General features: G+C 45.1%; 1 protein-coding gene across 2 annotated transcripts in view; it reads left to right on the plus strand.

Moving 5' to 3' along the window:
- The first annotated feature begins 22,771 nt into the window (after positions 1–22,771).
- DAW1 (dynein assembly factor with WD repeats 1) overlaps positions 22,772–24,828 on the plus strand; it is a 48,280-nt gene continuing 46,223 nt past the window's right edge. Inside the window, exon 1 of one of the 2 annotated variants that reach the window (XM_047721427.1) lies at positions 22,772–22,903. In XM_047721427.1, coding sequence (XP_047577383.1) covers positions 22,822–22,903 — 82 coding nt within the window. In that variant the 5' untranslated portion in view covers positions 22,772–22,821. The remainder of the gene's footprint in view (positions 22,904–24,828) is intronic. The other variant, XM_047721425.1, reaches the window with a different exon arrangement.

Here is a 24,828-nt window from a genome sequence, read left to right on the forward strand (position 1 = left end):
AATAATTATTCAATATATTGTATGTTTGTTTTGTGCATTCTTCCCATGTTGTTATATCTGACATTTCTTCTTTTTCAGAGAGAGAGAGAAAAAAGGATGAGCGAGGTGGGGGCAGAGGGAGAAGCAGGAAGCCCGATGTGGGGCTCTATCCCAGTACCCTGAAATCATGACCCAAGCTGAGGGCAGATGCCCAACTGACTGAGTCACCCAGGAGCCCCATACCTTTTTTTAAGGTTTTTTAAAGACGTTTAAAAAAAAAAAAAACTGGTCAATTTATAATCTCACCTTGAATTTTTATTGATAAGGAGGTTAAATTCATGAGGTAATAGAAGCAGAGATGACATTTGACTAACCAGGCTAGGAAGGTTGGGAGAAGTTGTGTTGGAAGAGCAGCAGGAGATACTTAGAGAAAAGAGGAAAGCATTGTAAGCAGAGTAAGACCGCTTCAGGAGAGTAAGTGATGGGCCAGCACCCCAGGTTTGTGGGTGAGAGCATAAGAAAGGGGCTGGCAAGGCAGGTCAGAGGCCAGATGTCCTGCTTGTGTTCAGGAGATTTATTGGAGGTTTTTTTGAAGCAAGGACATTCTTGTTATGAAGCAAGAACAAAAAGACCTAAAAAAAGAGGAAACTTTTTAAATGAAAACTTAGAAGGGAAAATGATACAAAGGAGAAAAGAAGGTAGGGAATGAGTCAGGAGGAAATTTGAGGGAAAGTGTATGAAAGGAATAAAATCTAAAAGTATAAGGAAGGCCTACAGTGAGAGACGGGAGGGTTGATAAGCCTAATTTGCTCTCAGATGCAGGAAGGGGAAGAAAGACACATGGAAGAGAATTGAGAAACCAAGTTTTAACAGAAAAAGAAGAGAAACTGATCAGACATGGCTAATGGGAATGAGAAAATTAAAAGGAGCAAAAATAAAACGAGGCTTATTTTTTAAAAGAACAAATATTTATAGGAAATCAAGGGGGTTCATATTTCAAAGATCAACAAAACCAAGTAATGGAAAAATCTTTAGAAAAAAAGCAGGAATGGTCTTAAAAGTCTGCTTAATTTACTCATTTGTAAATGCTGAAGGAAACCATCAGGCAAATGGGGCAAAAAATATGAGTTATGATACTAGAGAAAATATAGAAGGAAAAAAGAATGAAAATGGTTAGATTTTTTTAAGTTTCTGGTGTTCTTACTTCTTATTTTGCTAAGAAAAAAAGGAAAAAGAGGACAGAAAAGAAGAAAAATGAAACACACCACAACGCCAACCATTTGGGGTCACTCCAAGTCATTGAAACCAGAGGGAATGGGGATCGTCATCACCGTTGGGAGGAGGATGGGAAAATCATGAGTTCACTTTTCCTGGGGGCATGACACTCCTTCAACTGGAAAGGCAAGTTCCACTCAAGCTAAAGGAGCAGCTAGGAAGTGACCTCACAAAAATCTTCCTCTGCTCTAGGGTAATTTATGCCTTTCATGATTTAACTCAGTCTACCACATCTTGACCTAATTGAAAAGTGGGTCAGACTAGTTTTTTTTTAAGCGGAAGCCTAAAAAACCACCCTCCCTTCAACAAATTCATATTTTGCACTATTTAACATTTTTTTACATTTCTAACTTTTTGGAGATGCTCATAAAAACTGCTGGAGCCAGTCACAGACCCTAGACTCTGAAACCATAGAGAATTGGAAAGAAACTGGAAATTCACAAGATAGTAAGAGGACTTATTCACAGACCCTCCTGGCTTGGCCCTGGTGTTAACTTAGAAGACATTCAACTTTCTGATGTGACATTTCTCCTTCTCTGAGTGATCATGGAAGTGCCAATAAACCCCATTTGGGCTCAGAGATTTCTATGAGGGGCTGAAGGAAGACTGTGTGAGGGGAGTTAGGGAATTGAGGAGAAGTGAGGGAGAAGTGAGGAGAAGTGAGGCTGTAGAGTAAGTTGGGGGCAGGGACTCCCAGGCAACACAAAGGAGTTTATGAGGACTATAAAGATTGGTAATATGCTCAGATTTGACACTTGAAGCAGGTTAGAAGGGACCAGAGCCTCTGGCAGAATGATGGAGAAGAAACTGGTCTGAGTGTAGGTCTAGCGTGGGAAGCTGCTTACAGATGAACAAATTTCTTCTTGACCTGGACCATAAACTCTCCTGGGAGCATGAATATCCACTCATTTTCCCGTCTGCCTGGTTGAAACGAGTATGATCACCCAAGGAAGGTTGCCAGATAAAATAGAGGCCAACCACTTAATTTCGAATTTTGGATAAGCAACCTATTTTAGCATTATTATGTTCCATGCAATATTTGGAGCATACTTACACTAAAAATATTATGTGCTGTTTATCTGATATTCAAAATTAATAATAACATTTTGTATTTTTATGTGCTAAATCTGACCACCGTATCCCCAAGGCAGTCTTGGGAGTCGCAAATAGAAGAACATAGAGCCAAAATATGGAAGGAGCCCATGTCTCTGAATCAAAGCTGGCATGAGAACCATACAGGAGGGCTGCCTTGATTTTAGGACTCTGGCTTCCACAACAGTAAGGAAGTAAATTTATGTTTTAAGTCACCGGGGTGTGGCAATTTGTTACAGGAATTAATACATAGCCTAATACTTTGGAACTACTGAAACTCTTTTCCTCTGTTTTTCTTCCTTTTCTGCCTTCCATGTCTACCCCTTAGACACAGAGAATGCCAGCACTGGGAGTATATTAGTGGTAATGGAACTAATTTACTTGTTTTCAGATGAGGAAACTGAGGACATGAGGACCATTTAATTCACTTGGAGAGTAGCTCTCAGTGTTCTTCCTTCCACACTCTCTACACAATCTCATATATTTCTTGTCCTCTTCCTCTTGCTCTTCATCTCATCATCTCCCTCTTCCAAAATCTTTCTAGTCTTTCTGTTTCTAGCCCCCATTTTTTTCTCTATCATCCATCCATCCATCCATCCATCCATCCATCCATCCATCCATCCATCCACACACCCATCCATCCCTCCATCATTTATCCAACAAATTCTTCCCAATTTTTGTTCATTATTTATTCCAAGGAGCACTGTTCAGATTCACTAGTCCTCACATACTCCTCCCCCAAATTTAATCATTTTGTCCCTCCTTCATTATGGTGTGTCACTAGTTATAGATCGATTTGGGTCAAGAAATTTCCTTTTTAAAAAATGCAGTATCTCAAGGGAACCTGGGTGGCTTAAATGTCTGAGTCTTGATTTTGGCTTAGGTCATGATCTCAGGGTCATGGGAATGGAGCTCTGTGCTGGGTTCCCTGCTCAGCAGGGAGTCTGCTTGAGATTCTCTCTCCTCCCTCTCTTTCCTCCTCCTTGTCCTCCTGCCTGCTCACAGGCTCTCTTTCTCTCTCAAATAAATGAATAAATCTTTAAAAAATAAAATAAAAATGCAGTATCTCTAGTTTGTTTGTCAGGTTTCCATAGGCAAAAACCATCTGGGACACTTGTTAAGAACCCCACCCCACACCCACTATTTGTATATTGTTTCAGGGCTCTGTATACTTTGTATATTTGAATACTGTTTAAGTACTTTGAGGAGCACTTTGTAGAAACCACTGGTTTCCCAGACTCTGGGATTTCACAGATTGGTCTTAAAAAAAAAAAATGTGGGGGATTCACAGTGAAGGGGTATTGATTAACAGAGTTACCAAGTCTTTATTTTTCAAAACAAAATCATGAGACTATTGACCAAGTAAACATGCCATAATTTCATTTTAATAAGAATATTTTCACATCATAAATATGGGAAGAACAATTTCAGAGTAATGGAAACTCATCTTAAGAAAGCACAAGAAGTAAATTTCTGTGGATACCTAAATGTCTCTTTGAAAATAAAATATATGAAAGCATGTAGGTACATAAAAATAAAGAACAACACAGCAGTTTATTTTACTTGGAGTGTATTTTTCTTTTACACAAGCTTGTCAATTTGCACATTTATATTTGAAGTGGTGTGAAATGAGGTGACAATATCCTACTTCTTCCTGCATTTAATGTTTATCAGTTATTGCTGAAAATCTGTTCTCAGATGCATATGTTGACAGAAATAGAAACAACTTTCTTCAGGCGATCTCTCTCCATCTAAAATATCCTGGATAAAGATAAAGGAAGGACTTCACGGCTCCAGCCATTTCTCCTGATTTTTCACATTCTCAGTGATGAAAGCAGCTCTGCTTGGTGATTTGCCAGATTGGGAAAGAAAGAGCCAAAGGCTCCAGGGGTCCCTCCGATCCTGGTTGACCACTTCCACCCAGGGCTGGCCACCAGGGAGCTGAATGCAAACTTCTGGGTCCCCATATAGGTCTGGACAGGGGAAAACCTCTTCCCCAACAGAAACCACATCTTGGACTTCTGTTTGGGAGCTAACCTTTCTTTACGACATTTGGAAATCTGAGGAAACTTTTTTGGCCAGTGGTTCTCCGATTCTCCAGAATCACCTCTACAGTTTCAGAAATATTCAGGCACTTGGTTCCACTTCAGACCTATGGGACCAAAAATTTTGGAAAGGATATGTTTGACATATGGTTTTGTTTCGCTGTTGATTTTTAAACTGCAGAATGATCTGGTGCCCATTCTAATTAAGGAGCTTACTGTATGCACCCGTGGTTTTCACTGATGCCCATAAGTATGTTTACTTAGGGAGCAATGCCTGAGCCGTACCCCCGAGCACTCATATCAGAATATCTGGTGCAGGAGGGAGCCTGGGCATCCATAGATTTTAAAAGCTTTCCAGATTATTCTAATGTGCTGCCAGAGTTGAGAATAACAGGGGGAAAATGCTTGTATCCACATAATTTTGCACACCATTTCATGAGCCCAATATTAAGGAGCCCCACACATGACACTTGTAGACGGTAGCCAGCTACTCCTTATTGTGATTTTATAAATCACGTGGGCTTTTTTAGGAGGCAGAACCAGAGTAAGCCTTGTAATAGAAGCCAAAGCGTTCTGAATACTTCCTGAGTGCCCAATCCTGTTCTAGGGGTTTACATGTATTCCTACAACCCCCAAGGATGCCAGGAGGTTGGCACTATTATTTTCCTTGTTTTGCAAGAGAGAGGATGAGGGTTAATTCTGTTGCCTGGATTCATGCAGCTGAGTCATGAGGCAGTGTGGCTCCACACTTGCCCTCTTCCCCAGAAGGCTCTGAGGAGCACGAGGTTTGGCAGGGAAATGGTTGGGGGGGGTGCAGATGGTTAAAGAGGGCAGCGATTGTAAAGGCTTGTAACACCTTGGCAATGAGCGTGAGTCCAGGGGGCCCCTTGTGAAGGGTAGATGTGGAAGGGAGAGAGGGTGGGAGCATCCCTGGTGGGAAAGAGAATTGGTGCATGAAGGCAGCAGAGGCTGAGACAAAGACAAATGTCCTTACTCTGTCTGAATAATTTCCCTCAGCTTTGCACCCACAGAAGGGGAAGGAAACCATTATGCAGTGTAAGGCGTGCAAACTAGACTGCTCTCCATGGTGAACTGTTCCTATTCCCACGTGGCTGCCCAAAGAAAGCCATCTGAATTAACGGTACAGCATCAGACTTGGGGTCTCTAGAATGAGGGAGGTGGCAGCTCCTTTCCCTTGTGTTGTTCACACCACGTGCAGAGAATGAGCCATACTTGGAAGAGGAAAAGAGAAGAGGGTGTGAGGAACAAGCAGGGTTTCACAGTGACCTTGAAGGGCACAGAGCGCCAGCTGCTGTGAGATGTCTTGAAGGAGATTGATTAGACCCTCTGAATCTGGTCTCCAGGGCTGGACTGCAGGCAGATACAGACTGAGGGTTTATCCCATTAGAACAAAGCTATCTCTGACTGCCTTGAGAAGTGAATTACTTATTCCTGGAAAGAACAAAGGTAGGCTGAACCATGCCTGGGAATGGGGGTACCTTTCAAGGTCTTTGCAAGTGACCTTCTGTGATGATTCCTGATCCTCATTTAACTGGTGAACAACGGTTTATTGTCCTTGGGCTTGGCATGAGGGACGCGGTGGTGAACCCACAGACTTGGCAAGTAGGGAGGAAAGAGACACGGACAGTTTCATGCCTGTACTCATGATCACTTGCTCCTAAGACCTAGAATTCAGATTCAGATTAATTAGCACGATGTTTCCTTTTATATTTTAGAGGCAACCTCTCCCCCTCTTTCCCTTTCCCTCTTCCTCTCTCTTTGTTCACATGTCCTATGTATTTCCTCCTTCTTGGCCTATTTTTAATGCCTCCTCTTTCCTTGTCATTAACCATCTGTCTCTGTGACTTTTCTCTCTCTTTTGTCCCCTGTTCTTCCCTTTACCTCCTTCCTATCACCCACTAATAAATGGGTGAAATTAGTACCCATATTAAACAATATCTAAGCATTATATTTATATGGGCATATATCAAAATATCTGCTCATCATTTTTATATTTTCAGTTACATTAGAAGGATTGAAATATTGAAATAAAAGAGAAAATAGATTTCTTCCCTCCTCTCAGCCAATTCTCAAAGGTGAACTTCCTGTTTCCGCCTTGGGTATGGGAAGTACCGAGCAGGTTACACTATCAATATATCACATATCCTATGTTTTGTTCCTCAACAGTGAATGGCTTTCTTGTTCTGCTGTGGTTGATCAGGTACCCACATTTCTAGAACAATAACATCAGTAAGACAGCAAGTCCTGAAAGCTAACTTCACTTCATTGTTTCAAAAGTGGTGGTTTCCACAGTGAAGAAACGCAGTTTGAATTTTTGTTCTTTTTACCTGTGGAAGTTAACACTGTGAGTGAATTCTGAGAGCAAGCATTTCAAACAGTTCTGCTTTAACATGAAAATGGAGAGCATATAACAACATATTTTAGGAACTTTCACTTGGAAAGGACTAAAAAAAGATCACTCTCGGCATTGCTACATATTAAATAGCACTTTCTGCTCCAACAGAGAAATAAATCAAGATGGTAGAGGAAGCAGGGGGTCACATGAGAACCCAGTTCTACTATCAGTAACTAACTACTTAACAAACATATCTGGTTGAAGCCATGACGTAGTCTAGAAGTTTTAATGGGAAATTAGGCCAGTGTTCTAAAGGGGGCTTTTGCCCAGAAACTTTCTACTTCTAAAAAGAAATCAGATTGTTGTGATCTTTCCCCTGGCTCTATGCCCTGTTAGATAATATCACAAATTCTTTGCTTACCGTTCCTATAATGTTGCACATTTTTTACTCATTTTATTTCTGGAAAAGATATGACCAGTTGCCAAACTGCCAAACAGATCTGTCAATTGTTAAGGGATGAGGAACCACACTCGGTGATGTGTGCCAGGTACTATATTCGGTGGTTTACACTCATGATCTCACTTATTTCTCACGACAATCCTTCCAGGTAGAGGTTAGCATTATAGACACGGGATGCTGAGGCTCAGCTCTGGGAAGGTCAGGTCTGGGTAGTCGAGCAGGGATTCAAGCCCCAGTCCTGTGGCTCTAACAGCTCTCTGACCTTTCTATTGCAGCTGAGAACAGAGCCCTCATCAGAGTTTAAACACCCCTTCCCCCATTCTTTTTGAAAGAGGGCTAGGGTGGTGAGGTCACATAGGAAATGAGTCCTAGAAGGATGTCTGGGAGATGCAGTCTTGGTTTCCAGAACAGCCTCCAGCTTGCAGTAAGGCCTGATTCAACCCAAGGGGTTTGGAATGGACTAGAAGGAGCCTGTAGCCAATGCTTTGCCATAGACCACACTTTTGGCTACTCAACACCCACAAATACCCTTCTTCCCACATGTAAACTTTCGAACCACAGCAACAGCAACAAAAAATGCCCTCATTATTGTCATGAGACCATTCCCCAAAATGGAGACACCTTCCCTCCAATGTTACCCAGCATCAGCAATCATCTCTGGGTGATGTCTTTCCTCTTTCAGTTCAGGCTCAGTCTCTGTTGCTTTACTATAACCCACCAGCAACATTACAACCAAGCCCTCTGCAAAATAGTTGGGAAAGGGAGGGAGGAGGAAGCTATGACACCGCAGGGAGGGCAGGAGCCTGCTGCCTGCCGCAGTGCTCATTTCTGCAACTGATCGTGTGGCTTAATTTGTTATTTGTTATTTCTACCTTCCTAACTCCACTTCCAGTTCTGGGCTCCCTTTGTCTCCAGCCAGCCCCTAGGTTAGGGTTCTTTATTCAGGCAGGAACTGAAACCTCATTCTTGAAGGGCATGGATCTTAGGGAGGTCCTGGTTATATGGGTTCTCATGGTTATCCATTGACTTTTACCACCTGACGAGGTGTGGCATAGAGACTTTCCACAGGACTGCTTCGTTTGCAGAATGTCCTCCCATCATTTGCCTGACTTAACAGGAACTCCATTTCCCCTTGATAACCAATCTAATCCCCTCAGTCAATGCGGCAACCCTCTTTTTCTTCGACCTGTTTATCCAAGGACACAAGGAACCCAAAAGGGTCAAAAGGCAGTTCTTGGCCATAATTTTGTCCAATGGTGGAATACTTTTGTCCTTGGGATCTCAGACTTCTAAACTAGTAGAATAACAGCCAAAAAGATGTTGAGAGAACTTTAATGAGTGGATTATTAGATGGGATGTTAGGAGATGCCACGCTCATTTCCATTTCAGAGCAATACGTTCTGACTATGGGAGAATCAGTATACAGTATGGTTGCTGGTTCAGAGCGGATAACCGTTATCGGGAACAACACACCCTAATCTAACCCAGTGCTGCTTTCCACCCAGTGCTGGAACTGAATGCCCCCACGCCGGTTGCTTCCAGGTGGTGAGGCTTGGTTAAGAGGAGGGAATGCTTGGACTGCCTCAATTGTTGTGCATGGACAAGATTTTTGGCTCAGAAGCAGCACTGTTAGCTATCATGATGATATCTTAGCCTGTTTAGGCTACTATAACAAAATACCACAACTGGGCAGCTTATACAAGTAAAAATTTATCTCTTATTTATTTATTTATTTATTTATTTATTTATTTCTGGGGTCTGGAAGTCCAAGATCAGAGTGCCAGCTTGGTCAGATGAGAACCCTCTTTTAGGTCACAGAGGGCCCCTTGCTGCATTCTCATGTGGGGAAGAGGGTTAGGGAGCTCTCTCCGGCCTCTTTTTGTAAGTGCATTAATCTCATTCATGAGGGCACCACCCTCATGATCTAATCACCTCCCAAAGGCCTCCTGTCTGAATATCATCCCCTTGGGCATGAGGATTTCAGCTTATGAATTCAGTGATGGAGGGAGAAGGCCCCATTCTGTGTACAGCAAAGCATACGTCAGATTGTGTTGCAGGAAGAAGCATGGGTGGGAGAGAAGATTGCTTATCCTGCATGAGTGTCTTTTCCACTTTCCTGCCCTCTGCGATAAGAAGTTTCACTCTAATTAACCTTCTGATGGTGTCAGCCTGGACCTCGGGTTATGGTACACAAATGGGATTCAAGGTTGTTTACTGCTGTGGGTGATGGGGACACTCAGCGGTGGCAGCAGGCAGGCCAGCCCAGCGGTGAGAAGAAATCCTGTCTGGGCCATGTCTTACCTTCATCCCTGTCTCTACAGCTACTTCACTCATTGCCCACGAAGCCAAAAGTGGAGTTGGTGGGCAGGAGATGGACTGACAGCTCCAGAGTGGGTTTACTTTGTTTTGTTCTTGATCGCCAAGACCCTTCACTCTGGGGGTGGGGGGGGGTGGGGGGAAGCTGTGTCTTTGGTAAGCACTTACTTGGACATAACAAATATTCTCACACTCTGGCCCCGTTCTGAGATGCCCTTCTCCACCTTCGTCTTCTCTAGACTTCATTGTCACCAAACTCCAGCATTTTCTTTCTAATTCCCTGAACCTTTTTCCTAGTTATTGCGGTTGCTCACATACCAGGCCTTCCTTCCCACCCCGTGCCAAATAGACTTTGAGATGAGCTGTTTCATGTTCTGTCCTGAACTTGGATTTTCATTCCCCCACTGTCTTTGTGAGTTACTTCTAACTGGAACTGAAGCTTTGCAGCTGTCCACTTCTTTTTTTTTTTTTTTGGCATTTTGTAAACATATATTTTTATCCCCAGGGGTACAGGTCTGCGAATCGCCAGGTTTACACACTTCACAGCACTCACCATAGCACATACCCTCCCCAATATCCATAACCCCACCCCCCCAACCCCCCTCCCCCCATCAACCCTCAGTTTTGTGAGATTAAGAGTCACTTATGGTTTGTCTCCCTCCCAATCCCATCTTGTTTCATTTATTCTTCTCCTACCCCATTAACCCCCCATGTTGCATCTCCTCTCCCTCCCATATCAGGGAGATCATATGATAGTTGTCTTTCTCCGATTGACTTATTTCGCTAAGCATGTTACCCTCTAGTTCCATCCACGTCGTCGCAAATGGCAAGATTTCATTTCTTTTGATGGCTGCATAGTATTCCATTGTGTATATATACCACATCTTCTTTATCCATTCGTCTGTTGATGGACATCTAGGTTCTTTCCATAGTTTGGCTATTGTAGACATTGCTGCTATAAACATTCAGGTGCACGTGCCCCTTCGGATCACTACGTTTGTATCTTTAGGGTAAATACCCAGCAGTGCAATTGCTGGGTCATAGGGTAGTTCTATTTCAACATTTTGAGGAACCTCCATGCTGTTTTCCAGAGTGGTTGCACCAGCTTGCATTCCCACCAACAGTGTAGGAGGGTTCCCCTTTCTCCGCATCCTCGCCAGCATCTGTCATTTCCTGACTTGTTAATTTTAGCCATTCTGACTGGTGTGAGGTGATATCTCATGGTGGTTTTGATTTGTATTTCCCTGATGCCGAGTGATATGGAGCACTTTTTCATGTGTCTGTTGGCCATCTGGATGTCTTCTTGGCAGAAATGTCTGTTCATGTCCTCTGCCCATTTCTTGATTGGATTCTTTGTTCTTTGGGTGTTGAGTTTGCTAAGTTCTTTATAGATTTTGGACACTAGCCCTTTATCTGATATGTCATTTGCAAATATCTTCTCCCATTCTGTCAGTTGTCTTTTGGTTTTGTTCACTGTTTCCTTTGCTGTGCAAAAGCTTTTGATCTTGATAAAATCCCAATAGTTCATTTTTGCCCTTGCTTCCCTTGCCTTTGGTGATGTTCCTAGGAAGATGTTGCTGCGGCTGAGGTTGAAGAGGTTGCTGCCTGTGTTCTCCTGCAGCTGTCCACTTCTAATGTATGAAGGCACATTTAAATGATGTTTAAGTTTTTGCCTTCCTCAGTTTACTGGTGGGCTCCTCACATGGCTAGAGGTGTGGGTGGAAGAAACGACATCAGTGTAGCCATACAGACACCCTTGGGGTATAAACTTTGTTCATGCAACTGATTTATGCCTTCAGGATGGGCTCCTGCTGGATCCCATGAGTGCTGCTGGTTCCTCCTGACATTATAGCTTGACGAGCCAGATGTTATCCAGTTCAGGAGGGGCACCTCCATCTACAAAGCCAGCTGGTCTTTTGGTCAGGGATTTAGTCTCTGCTAGGGCTCCCGAGCAAGCCAAGCACTATCTTTCTAAAGAAGATGTACTTAAAGAAGAGGTCATGGTTTGCTTTGAAGCCCAGTGATTTTACCTTTATGGCTGTCCATAGGCTCTGTACGTCATCCTGAACATGCTTTGACCCTTAAGCACCAGGAGGTGGCGCTGTTTCCAGCGGGAAGAGTTGAGAAGACTCCTTTGGCCAGGCTTGCTCCAAGTTAGCCGCGGTAGAGGTTACTCAGTTAGAGTTGAGACTTTCAACTCAAAGCATCCTAATAGTCCCACAAGGTCTTTTGCCTTTTAATTGGGTGGGGGTAGGGTGCAACATCTTATTTTTCTCTTTGAAACTGATATCCCAACAAGCTTGAGAATGCTGGTCTCACACAAACATCTGTAAGGTGGCAGATCCTTACATTTAACAGAATTTATCTTTGAACCACTTTATAGATGGGTCATGGCAGGGTATCCTGCAGCTTGCTGCTCGCCGCGTCTTATCAGCCTGGTGTCATTACCTAGCGAACCAGCGTCATCTCGTGGGCCAGGTGGTGGGCGGATGGGTAGAGGCGGCGGATGGCCAAAGTCCCTCTGTGCTATGGACTCTCAGTATTTCATCCTGCAGTGGTTACTGCCCCAGCCTGGTCAGAAAGCCACTCCCAGATGCCTATCTTTGAGGGCGTGTTGCCTCCAGTCACTTTTCTTACCAATTAATGATGGGCAGGAGTTTATTTTGAACACAAAGGATTAAAACGGGGCGGGGGGATAAGTTTTCCAAGTCCCTCGAGGGCTAGAAGAACAGATTTTTTTTTTTTAAAGATTTTTATTTATTTATTTGTCAGAGAGAGATCACAAGCAGGCAGAGAGAGGAAGGGAAGCAGGCTCCTTGCTGAGCAGAGAGCCCAATGCGGGGCTCGATCCCAGGACCCCGGGATCATGACCTGAGCCAAAGGCAGAGGCTTAACCCACTGAGCCACCCAGGTGTCCCTAGAAGAACAGATTTTGACCAGATACTTCAGGCAGGTCGAAACTCCCCTGCAGAGTGGGTGAAGCAAGTGTGTGGCCAGCTCTGCCACGGTCAGAAAGCAAGGGATCGGGACACCAGCCTACAGCAGATGGCAGTGGCAGATGCCGTACTGTGGGCATTCTGGGAGGCCCGCACTCTGCTTTCCAGCAACCATGAAGTGAAAGACCCCATGTGGAGCTCTATTAAAGCTGCTGCGGAGAAACTCTCCCTGCTTCCAAGGCTGAGGGGCAGAGCTTGGCAGCTGCAGCAGGTGCTTCGTTGCCTGCCTGGCAGGACACTGATCAGCTCCCAGATGGCACAGGAGCCAGTTGTTTGGTGGAAGTCAGCCCCTCCCCCCCCATGGAAGCTGGCTCGGCTCAGAGGTGACCTGCAGGCTCCAGCAGGCACGAGGCCACCTGCCAGGGGAATGAAATAGAGCGGAGAGATCCTTCCTGCTCAGGCTGCCAAAGTGACCATGTGAGAGTTTGGGAAATACGAAGACTTATCAGCCAATTCCCTTTGAAGAAGAAGAGGAAGGGGAAGTCTTTCAAGTGCTGAAAGTGTCTGAAAACGAGCTGGTATGGGGAAAGGAGGCTGTCACATAGGTCCAGTGGGGGACCGCAATGTGGGACCGAAACGAGAGAGCTAAATAGATGGGAAAGGCAGGAGAAAAACTAAAGAAGCTTTGAAAGAGAAGGGAGTGTGAGTGGGGTCACAGAAAGAGAAGGGAAGGAGTAAAGGTCTGGACCCCCACTAATGGTAGAACAGAGATGTGGGTTCTGCTACCCCTTCTGGCCATTACCCACAAATATTGATGCTCTGAGATGTCGGACAGTCTAGGGGATTTAAGCTCTGAGGAAAAGAATGACAACAACAATGGCTATAGCACCATGGGTCTCAAGTTCTTTATTGTTGAAAGTATTTTTGCATATATTGCCACTGCAAACAAGGCTCAGTGAGGGCAGTTTGATTCTTTCCCTTTTCCATTTTGAAATGCCACCTGTTAGCCACCACCATGCATGGAGTGTAATTATCCCCATGAAGTCACAGTCCTGGCTGACAGAGAGCCACACTGTGGTCATGTTAGAGTGTGTCAGACATCACAGTCCTGCTGGGACCACGGCTTTTGAGTCTTCACAAACTCAATCTCTGGGAAGTAGTTCTTCCTTCATGGGGAAGGTGCTACATTCTTCAAAGGAAAAGCAAGAGAAAATGGAATTTTAGTTTTCTTTTTAAATAAAAAAATGTAGACTAAAAAGCAAAAAAGTTGGTTAAATAAGATAACTATTTTAAATGGCTGTACATAGGGGAGCCTGGGTGTTGCCATTGGTTAAACCTGACTCTTGGTTTTGGCTCAGGTAGTGATCTCAGGGTTGTAGGATTGAGCCCCGATCAGTGGGGAGTCTGTATAAGACTCTCTCTCTCTCTGTCTCTGACCCTTCTCCCCAGCACCCCTTCCCTAAAATAAATAAATCTTTAAAAAAACATAAAACGACCGTACAGCCAGAGAAGGAGGCTTAATCTCAGAGTCTCAGTTTCTCATTTTTAGAATGCGGAAAGTACTCACTTTCTAAAGGTTTTGTGAAGACTGAATCAGGTCATCTTTTGTGTAATACACTTAACCCAGTGACTGGCACAGAGTAAGCACTCAGTCAATGTTAATTATTATTATTATTATCATAACTAGCATATTTGGGTGTCATTAGCACCGCAGTGCAAACCACATATTTTGATTTCTTACAGCATGATCGTAAGATCAGGTAGCATGATCGTTGTTCTTATTATATATTTAATAATTGATTGTTTCTCTTAAATATATTAAATTGCGGCTAAGAATATAGCACTAACACATAGGTAAAGTTAAATGCAATAGAAGACAATAAGTCTAGCTCACCCATATCGAACATTCTTTCAAAGGCAAGAGAAACACACCTTTAAATGACAAAACCTCAAGAAATAAATGCAAACTTACGAGATAAACAGGAATCAGTCTTGTGTACTGTTTTGTTATATCCAGGGAATGGCCTTCAAAGACGGGTTTCTGAAAGCCAGAAGAAAGGAGCGTACACTGCAAGAGTGTGTACTTCTTTGCCCAAGGACATGGGCTCTGGACTTTGGAAGGCAACAGGTGTTAGGGCTCATAAAGAACGATGTACACTGCTGCCCCTACTGCCAATGAGGCAGCTAAATAACCATAACTGGATTGTAAGAATCCCTCAAAGTGGTCTTTATTCTGAATAGGGAGCTAGTTATTTTGTGCATGTATGCATCGTAGAGTTAGAGAGTTCAGTTGTAGAAGCAGATCATTGCAGGATGATGATATTTAAGGGAAAACAATTTTAGGTGCCTGGAGACTTAAAGGGCCGTAAGAACACTCCTTATATTTCTGTCATTAATCTGCACAAGAACTCCATGAGGCAGATACTATTATTATCCTCGCTGCAAGTGAAAGAAGCCAGAAGTCCTAAAAGTGACCCTGCTCTAGGCGTCAGAACTGGCATTCAACTTCAAACTCCTCGGACCCAGTTTTGCGTCCTTTCTTGGCCAGGATGCCTTCTTCTAAAGAGCACACAGTCGTCAACTGCATCCAAAGTTTGACGCTTGGGCAAGTCTAACCTAATCATGTAACTCTATCTCTCCCTCAGCCTTCCGTCACTTCTGCATGGAAAAGCAACTTGCAGGCAAATGTACTTCCCTCGCGTGAGGCACACAGGGAAGTTTAGATGGGTCAAGGCTTTTGTGTGGGTACCGTTGTAAGGATCAACCCTCCCTTGGGAATGCGTGGAGGACTGCGGGCAGTCTGTGCAGCACACTGAGCCTGGCCATGAGAAACCTGGCCCACACCCAGCCTGGGTTGGCCGGCTGTGGGAGCCTAGCCCTGGAACCCTGGAACCCTAGAGTGGTGAAGGGGCGTCATTTGTAGTTCTCCAGCCCAGAGGTGACAACATTTTTATAATCTGTGCAAAGGCATGGTGCGTGTTAGCGGTGGCTCTGTGTGAAGTGCTTGCTGGGTGTTTACCTGCCTGTGGGGGATTCCCAAGTCTGGGGGCTCAGGGGGTACCAGGGCACTGACTCCAAACCAACTCCCTTCACCAGCATATTTAGAAAATGACCCTTTCATCTGTGTAGATGGAGGAAAGATGGAAACGGTTTGTTATAAGATGTGGAAGGCTTACGGAGAACTCCTTTGGTGTTTTGGGATCCAGGAAGAAGGAGACCACCCTTCTGTGAGATGATGCTAGAATCCAGCAAGCCTTGCAAAGAAGCTTTCCTGCTTTACTGTAATGGGTGGAAATAGGGCAGAAATGGCAGCCCAATATGGATTAGAGGGAACCCCCTTGTTTCTTGTGGTCAAATTGGCAAATTTAGATATTTGAAAATTCTCGGGACCCATGAATGAGTCATGGGAGGTAACAAAGAAAGAGCTAGAGAGCCTTCCAGGATCTGCTGGCCTAGAGGAGAAAGAGCAGATGTGAGGCACACACTGTCCCACTGGGGTCCAGAGCAAGACATGGTCTCATCTCAGCTCCTGGCTGCAGTGAGGGGTGGGAAGCACCCTGGCAAGTGGGGGGAGGGATTGCAAAGTAGGCGGGCAGGACCCAGGGTAACCATGACTGAGAATTCTGGGTCCTTCTCCACAAGACATGATAAGTGGCTATGAGACGTTCAGAATAAACTCTATTTGAGAAGGACAAAGCAAATAACAGTTCTGAATGCAATGAGGTTTTAAAGATGAAAGGCTTCCAGAGGAATCCCTGGAATGATCTGGATTTGCCGAAAAGTGGCCCGGTGCAGTCTTGAGAATGGGAACTTGAGGCAGGAATGGCCTTATTAGCCTTGAGGCGAAACCCACACCCACCCCATACAGTTGAACTGATCATGTGGCGAAGGTGATTGGAGCCTGGTATGACTTTAGAGCAGATGAACTGGGAGTTTATCAGGTGGAAGGAATGACAGAATGAAAGCCCAGAGCGTGAAGAAGTTGGCACTGTTATGCTGGAACTGAATGGAATGAAGGATGATTTGCCGATGAGTAACTCTGGCTGAGGACAAGTGACTTGCTCAAAGGTCAGCGATGGGAGGGCCAGGACTGGAACTTCCAACTCCCAGGCTACCGTCATTCACCAGCCCAGGGTTACTCCTTTGTGAAAACACACAGGCAGCACAAAATGAAGGAACTACAGCATCAAAAGGGAGATGAAACTTCTTATCTAGTTTTGGCTTTCATCCAATTAACACTGAGTTCTGCAGTCATCCTGGCAGCTGGTCAAATTGTTTCAGCTAAAACACTTCCCGTGCTGGGAAATCTTCAGTACTTTTTGAGACAGCCTAGCCCATTACTGGACACATAGGTACAAAGTTCTTTGTACTGAGGCGAAATCTGTCTCTGGGGATCCGGCTCTCTCTCTCAACCCTGCCCTCTCTCTGCATGTAATCAGCTACTTCCTCTTCCACACGGATCCTCCAAGTTCTTAAGCATCAGACACTGATGGAGGACCCACTGTATCCTCCAAGTTCTTAAGCATCAGACACTGATGGAGGACCCACTGTGTATCAGGCACAGACATGGAAGGTGGTGTGAGAGGTCCATGGCCGCTCCCCTCGTTTGAACGTTCTCATGTCCTTACACAGCTGTATTCTTCTTTGGACAGTCTCTAGTGTTGTTAAGATCTATAACCCTCTTGCCCCTTCTAAGTCCTCATGGGCCATTTCTTTCTTTTTTTTTTTAAGATTTTATTTATTTGACAGAGAGAGAGAGAGAAATCACAAGTAGGCAGAGAGGTAGGCAGAGAGAGAGGGGGGAGGAAGCAGGCTCCCTGCGGAGCAGAGAGCTCGACTCGGGGCGCGATCCTAGGACCCTGGGATCATGACCTGAGCCAAAGGCAGAAGCCTTAACCCACTGAGCCACCCAGGCGCCCCCTCATGGGCCATTTCGTTAAGAAGACAAATCTATTTGGATCTACAGACAAAGTAGTTATGTCTTAAGGAATGTAAGCTCGTTTTACTATTCACACTAATTATACTAATACAAACATAACTAGAAAGGTGTTTCTATTGTCAGATATCATACAAAGGACTCCAAATTGCTTGTACGGGGGTTATCAGAGTAATTGTCGATATAGATTATCAATTTAGATGAGAGCAATGGGCATACACCCTTCCCCAATTTCAAACAAACCACCTTAGGAAAATAAATGCTTATCACTGTCATCATCAACCTTGATACTTGCAGAGTGTTTCTGAACAAGCCAAACTCGGAGATAACAACCCCATTAACTGGATGCCGGGATCATTCTTATCTTTCTGATGAGGAAACTGAAGCCTTAGGGCTTAGGGACCTTGTCTAAGAGCCCGCGGCTGGTAGATGGCCGAGTGAGGTCTCAGGTCAGGCATGCTGCTCTTCGTGACAGAAGCTACTGTGGACCAGCCCTGTTAATGCGGCCTGCAGGTCCCGGTAGGATTAACTCAGAGACTGTAAATGCAGTCCTACCTAGGGACATGCCCCCCACCCATAAACACAATAGTTTCAAACCCACCTGAAGTCTGATCCTCTCTAAGAACGACTTCCCCCAAATTATTGTTTTCAGAATTAGACCCTTTATACCTGAAACATGCCTGGCACTGGCAGGCCCTCTAAATATACTTAGTGCATCCATTAGTGGCCCTTGGTGTCACTGGTTTTCTAGTCCCAGATAAGAGCAGGCACTCCACAGGTCCTTCAGTGAGGTGGAGGCAGGAATGGGAAGAAGTTTCAAAAGCCCGGAGGCAGCCCCTCTGGGGCGGCTGTACTGGGGTCCCACCGCCTGGGAGGCTCAGCCGATCTCTCTTGGTGGTCTTGGAAGATTCAGATCTCATTCTCTGTACTTTCTTTCCAGGAAGCAACTGTGCCTCTCTTATCTATGGACTGGGTGTCCCCGAGACTAGTGATTATAGGGTCCCATTTATGCCAGGGCTCTTTCCAGGAGGAACTGGGTCAAATGGGAGCCACCATGTTCCACTGGAACTGCATTCCTGCCCATCAGTCTTGCGGCGGTGCTGAGCCAGATCCTCCAGGCTGACTCCTGCCTCCCTCCCTGCATCCTTCTTCCCCTCCTTCCCTCTCTCTCCCACTTGGAGACATTCCCCCACCCCCAGCCTTCCTTCACACTCTGATATCCACTGGTGTCTCTCAGCACATCGGAGCCTCTGAAACCCAATTAGGTAGAGAATTCCAGTTTCTTCCCACACTGTTTCTAGGTCTTACTCACATCCTCGGATGTGACCAAACCGCTTACTGCCCCTGACAATCAGGGAAGACTTCAGGATATATAAAAGGCCTGATGGTAGGGGCAGAGCGCCCACCTTCTCTCAGGTCTGGCCCACCATTGTAACATATTGTACCAACTGAGTGGTTTTCCAACTTTATTGTTCACCAGAATCACCAGAAAAGCTTGTTCAAACAGGGATTGTCAGGCATTCGCTACCAGCATTTCTGATCTTGTAGGCGGTAAGGTGTGGCAATAATTTACATTTCCAGCAAGTTCCCAGGTGGGACTATGCTGCTGGTCCAGAGACACACTGAGAACAGAAACCCAGTGTGGCTTTGATCCACCAGACAGAATTACTTCGGGGGAGTCAAGTTAATGATACCAAATTTTTTAAGCTTCTGGCTGTTCAAGGAAGCTGTCAGTGGGAAGAAACCCAGAGTCAAATGTTACATTTATATATACAAATCCATTATGAATGGCGATTGTTGCTCTAGTGAGTCAATGGTCAAATCAATACAGAATGCAGAATTGATGGAGAGTATGATAGGACTTTTAGGAAGGTGTCTAGAGTAGCCCTGTGAGAAAGTCATACCGCGTCTGCCAGACACTAGGATGAGCACCCTTCACTTGAACAATGTAGTTTTGTTTTTGTAGATTTCTGTACAGGATTCATGGCTAATGGCCATGAATTAGCATGAAACAGACATTTACTCAGGTTGAGAGATTCATGCAGCGCCTTCCAGGAATGAGTACATGGTAAGTCAATTAGGCATAGCTTTAACCTCAACGTAAGCCAAGGCCAGAAGAGAAATCTGTCCACACTCATGAACTTCACTTACTTCTCTTTGGATCACCACTTCGTTTGCAGAGAAGCCTATTGCCTCCCGAAACGGGGGCCGAGGGGACTTACACTGGATACTTGTGGCAGGATTCTGGGCTATTAAGTCAGAACACTAGGAATCCCATCAGCAGAGACTATCTAGGTATTAGGGAGGAAATGTGAGAGAACTTTGGGACAGTCGGGATGTTTTGACAGATAAATTACTCTGAAGCAAAGACAGAGAGGAGGGCTGCTGACCCCTAGTGGGGATGGGCTCTGGAAAGATGGGACCTCAACACCAAAGGCCTGTGCCCCAGAGTTGGTAAAGAGGGCCCTGGATATGACGTGAAGGTGGTGAGGAAGTTCTCTAACTTATGTGGGAGAACTTGGCTTAAACTCTTGGAGCCAAAGGAAGGACGTCAAAAGCTGCAGAGCTGGAATTTTTTTTTTTTAAGAAGCAAAAGTACAACCTGTTAAAGTTTGGTTCATGGAAGTAGGAGAAATCCTTTACCTGGAACAGAAAGACAAGAGCCACTTAGGAAGTGCAGGAACTCTGGAAATGGAAGGAGTGGTGATGATAGGTAAGTAACAGTGGTGGAGGCTCTTGGTCTCAACTAGAGGAAGATGGAGGTAGAATTAGAGGTGAAACAGGGAGTGAACTTGTACTTGGGGATCTCTTAACAAAAGTGGAGCCAGATGGTTCTGTGATTGTTATCTACATCCTGGAACATTATGAAGCCTGGCTTGTTCTGTGGAAAACAAAGGCCACTTTTTATTTTGTAAGAATTTCAAACTTATGGAGAAGTTGCAAGAGTAGGACAAGGAACTTCTCAAAAGGAGTCCTGTACCAGGCTGGATTCAGTATTTTTTTCTCAGTGGCTTTATTGTTTCTTATTCATCCACCTATCCAAACACACACACACACACACACACACACCCCTACACATAAATATAAGATTTTCAAAACCATTTGAGAGTTGATTGGAGGTATCATACCCCTTTATCTCTAAAGAAATCAGTGTATTTTTTCTAAGAACAAAGACATTGTCTTATATAATCACAGCACAATGATCAAAATCAGAAACTCATTATTGATACAATATAATCTAAGCTACAATGTCTCATTCAATTGTCCCAGTCATGTCCTTTACAGATAATTTTCTTCCTGGTTCAGGACCCAGCATCACTCAGTGCCTTTAATTGTTCTATGTCTTTAGTGTCTTTAATCTGAAGCAGTTTTCATTCTTTTTTTTTTCTTGGCTTGACAGTTATTTCGTACAATTTCTGTAACTTTGGCTGCCCTGATGTTTCCTCATGATTAAAGGGACAGGTTATGCTTTGCAGGAGGGAATTCCAGAGAATTGCTGTGTCCTTATCATTGCCTTGTATAGTGAGCTATGAATGAATGTCAGTTTGTCCCTACATTGGGGATGTTAACTTCTATCCTAATGGTTAAATAAATGGTGTCCACCGGTTTTCTCCATTGTAAAGTTACTATTTTTTTCAAAGGCCTCATTTAAAATGTCACAAGCATAAACAATAAATGGGGAAACAAAATCCACTAAAGACTTTGTTCTTTTTTTTTTTTTTTAAGATTTTATTTATTTCATTTGAGAGAGAGAGTGAGAGACCTGGGGGAGGGGCAGAGGGAGAGGGAGAGAATCTCAAACCAACTTCCTAGGAGCAGGAGCCCAAGGTGGGGCTCAATCCCATGACCCTGAGATCATGCATGACAAGGAGATCATGACCTGGGCGGAAATCAACACTTAACTAAGCCATTCTGAAGCCCCAAGACTTCTTGTTTCTATAGATGATCTCTTCACCCTTCCCCACTTAAACCTTTTCCAGAGTCTTAATGATTAGGGGAGACTTTGAGCTAGAAGGAATCTTACATTTCATCTGTTTTTTCTGTTTCTCAATTGTGGGATGCTAGGATTTTTATGTGCTTCCCATTTGTATTAGGCTTAATTTTTCCATGCAGAGGCTCTTCATTTCAATGATCTCTCCAGCCTTTTGAGTACATGAAGTAGAAAGGCTAAGTTGGGTGCTAGGCTATCTTGAAAATTTCAAATAGTTGATGATGCTTCCCTACTGTTTTGTAGGGAAGGCCTTTGGAAGGCCTTTGGTTCATAGTCTCTGGTAGGTAAGAGTATAGGATCATTCCATAGCATTTAAAAAAACGCATTTATTTTTACAGTTACCTACTGCTCCTCATCGACAACTGGGCAAAATTCTAATTTACAGGATTAACAGTAATTTTCTTGCAAGCTTGCATTTAAAAGTAAAGTGAAGTAAAATAAGTGAGTCAATTTGGAGAATTGACATGGAGACGATGAGGAGATGTGGCCCACAGTTGTGAAGACCACGGAGGAAGTGCTTGCCTTTGGGGATATTCTGACTTAGGAATTTAGGTCAAATTCCTTAAAGGAAATGGACAGTCTGGCCCCACTGATTCTTCCAGGACCGTCTTCCTCACGGGAACTGGACTTTACAGGCAAAGAACCGACTCTGGCAAGAAACCGAATAGGCCACAAAAAGGTCCGGGAAACCATATACCCTGGGTGGACAGTACCCTGTGGACTCCAGCTGACAGGCTTCTGAGGCGCCTGCCCTCCCATCCCGCTTCTGTGGCTCACTAGTTGGGGGTGGGTGGGGGGTCCTCACTTTTTCTGATGCTGGATTGTTGCGTCCGTGAGAGGGGGCGGGAAGAAATGGTGCACCACTCAAACCTCTGTTAATCTCTACAGAGACAGGTGTATAAGGCGCCAAGCGCAGCGCACCACACAGCATCAGGAAATGTAGCCTGATACATCGTGGTCCTAATTCTTTTGTGGGAACAAGGACAGGGCATAAGGAGAGGCCCGGAATGGTGACCAGGAGGGGACTTTTCTCCCGTCCCTTCTCCTTGGAAACTCAATGGGCCACAGTGTGCGCGGCCAGCACTCCGTAGAGTGCTTCGCCCGTTGTGAAGTCACCCTGACTGAGAACGGGAGGGGCCCCCCCGTCCCTGCGCAGCCCAGGCACCGACGGTGCAGACGGAGCGAGGGTGGCAGCGCTCTCTTCAGCGACGCGCTCTGGAGCCCCCGTCTCCCCCCCTACGAACAAGCAGGCAGGTCCGGGCACCCGCAGGGGCAGGGCGTGCTCCCTGGCCGCGCCTCGCCTAGCGGACGCCCCCCCCAACCCGCCACGGGTCTCGGGCGCCGCAGACCCCACTCCCGAAGTCTGTAAGCCCAGCTCCGCGCCCCGGATGCTCGCGCATGCGCGCCAAAGCACAGCTGCTGTTTGGCTGTTTCCATGGCTACGAAGAGCGTTGACCAGGGGTCTGGGAAGGAGAAAATGAAGCTCAAGGGCCTCCTACTCCGGTATTACCCGCCAGGTAGGGGCCGGGCCTCCTCCGTGCTGGCGTGGGTGCTGGGCTCTGGCCTTGGGAGGCTCCAGGGCGGTGGAGGGTGCGGGGACTCGAGGGGTCGGCGGAGTCCCCTAGCGGGTGATCCATGTTGGGGACAGAGAGCCAGGCGATTCCCAACAGGGCCCCTTGCTCCTTTGGTTGTTGAACACTGTTACTCAAAACATTTAAAGTGATTTTTAAGGAATTCTTTAAACTTTGAAGTTGCGGAGTTATAATGCTTTTCTGGCTAGTTAGGAATGGGGCGGATGAGGAGGGAGAGGTGGTGATCAGTCATGTCCCTAGAGATTGGTATCCGGAAGGGAAGACACTGACAAGGAGCACATTGCTTTTTATTTTAAACAGAGCAGAACGATCAAGTCAAGATGTGTTGAGTATGAAAAGGAAAATGCATATGCAACAAAGCATATTAATTGAGTGTCCGCATTCCAGACCATGCTTATCAGTTGACCTAACACGTTTATTGAGGGCCTGCCACCAGGCGCCCTGTGCCCCAGGGCTTTCAGCTTAAAGGTCACAGTCCTTGATTCCAATGAGCTGAGGAATTTCAAAATACACCCACAGAATCCTGTAGTTTTAGAGAGGGACAAACTTGTCTAGTTGTCTTGTTTCATAGGTGAGGACATGGTCACCTTTGAAGAATGAGTGAAGACCACTGGTCACCCAACTCGTTAGGCACAGAAATAAGGGGAGAACTCTTGGTTCCAATTCAGAGCTCACTTTAAAAATAAGAATAGGGGTGCCCGGGTGGCTCAGTGGGTTAAGTGTCTGCCTTGGGCTCAGGTCATGATCCCAGGGTCCTGGGATGGAGCCCTTCATGGGGCTCCCTGCTCAGCGGGGAGCCTGCTTCTTCCTCTCCCTCTGCCTGCCGCTCCCCCTGCTTGTGCTCTCTCTCTCTCTCTAACAAATTTTAAAAATCTTTAAAAAAATAAATAAAAATAAGAAGAATATAAAATTAAAAAGTCTACAAAACTTGCCACAAAGCAGTAGATGACCAAATATCCTTGCGGGATGAGAAGACTGGGCTTCCCTGCAACAGGAGGCCTGGCATTATCTCTCACCCATGTGAAGTTAACATTTGTAGTAAAATCATAACTCATTTCCTCCCTCTTAAAATTACAATTAAAATAACACGAAAAGGCCCTAGATGTGAGAAGTAGCATGTGGGAAATTGTAAATAGCTTGTTCTCTCGATGCATTCACAACTTTGGCTATGCTTGGTGTAGGCTGGGGCTCGTTCCCATAAATAGGCAGGCATGTGAATGACTGGCTTTCATTCATCCCTTTGCTGTGGAGTGTAGGTTAGGAAGATGAGCTCTGGGATCATAATATCTGGCTCTCACCGTATACAGATTTTGTAGCTTGGGCAATTTGTTTCGATCCATCAAGTCACACGTTGGTAACAACGCCCATCCTAACCTGTCTGTTGACCCTTTGCAGCTACTCCCCCATTTATCTCTTTCCCTTCAGAGCAAACCTCCTTGGAAGAACAGCGTCCCGATTTCTCTTCTCTTCTGTCTTGGACTCACTCCTGTCGTGTTTCCACCCTCATGGCTCCCTTGAAACTGTACTCTTCAAGATCCTCAGTGACCTCCAACATCACTCAACCCACTGGCCGCCTCTGCCTCCTTCTTGTCCTGACCTGACAGCAGCATCTAATGCATTTGACCACTCTGTCCCTTGGCTTCCAGGACACACTGGTTTTTAATCCCACTTTATTGTGGCTCCTTCTTCATCCATCTTATTGGTGTCTCTTCCTTCTGATCTTAATGTTGGAGTGTCCCAGCACTCTGCCCTTGGACTTCTCTATCTATACTCATTGGTTAGGTGATCTCATCTATTTTCTCTGTTTAAAAACCTGAGGGAGTAGTCCTGAGTACCTCATGGCCTGCCTG

Source organism: Lutra lutra, chromosome 3, assembly GCF_902655055.1.
Source record: "Lutra lutra chromosome 3, mLutLut1.2, whole genome shotgun sequence".
Classification (NCBI taxonomy): domain Eukaryota; kingdom Metazoa; phylum Chordata; class Mammalia; order Carnivora; family Mustelidae; genus Lutra; species Lutra lutra.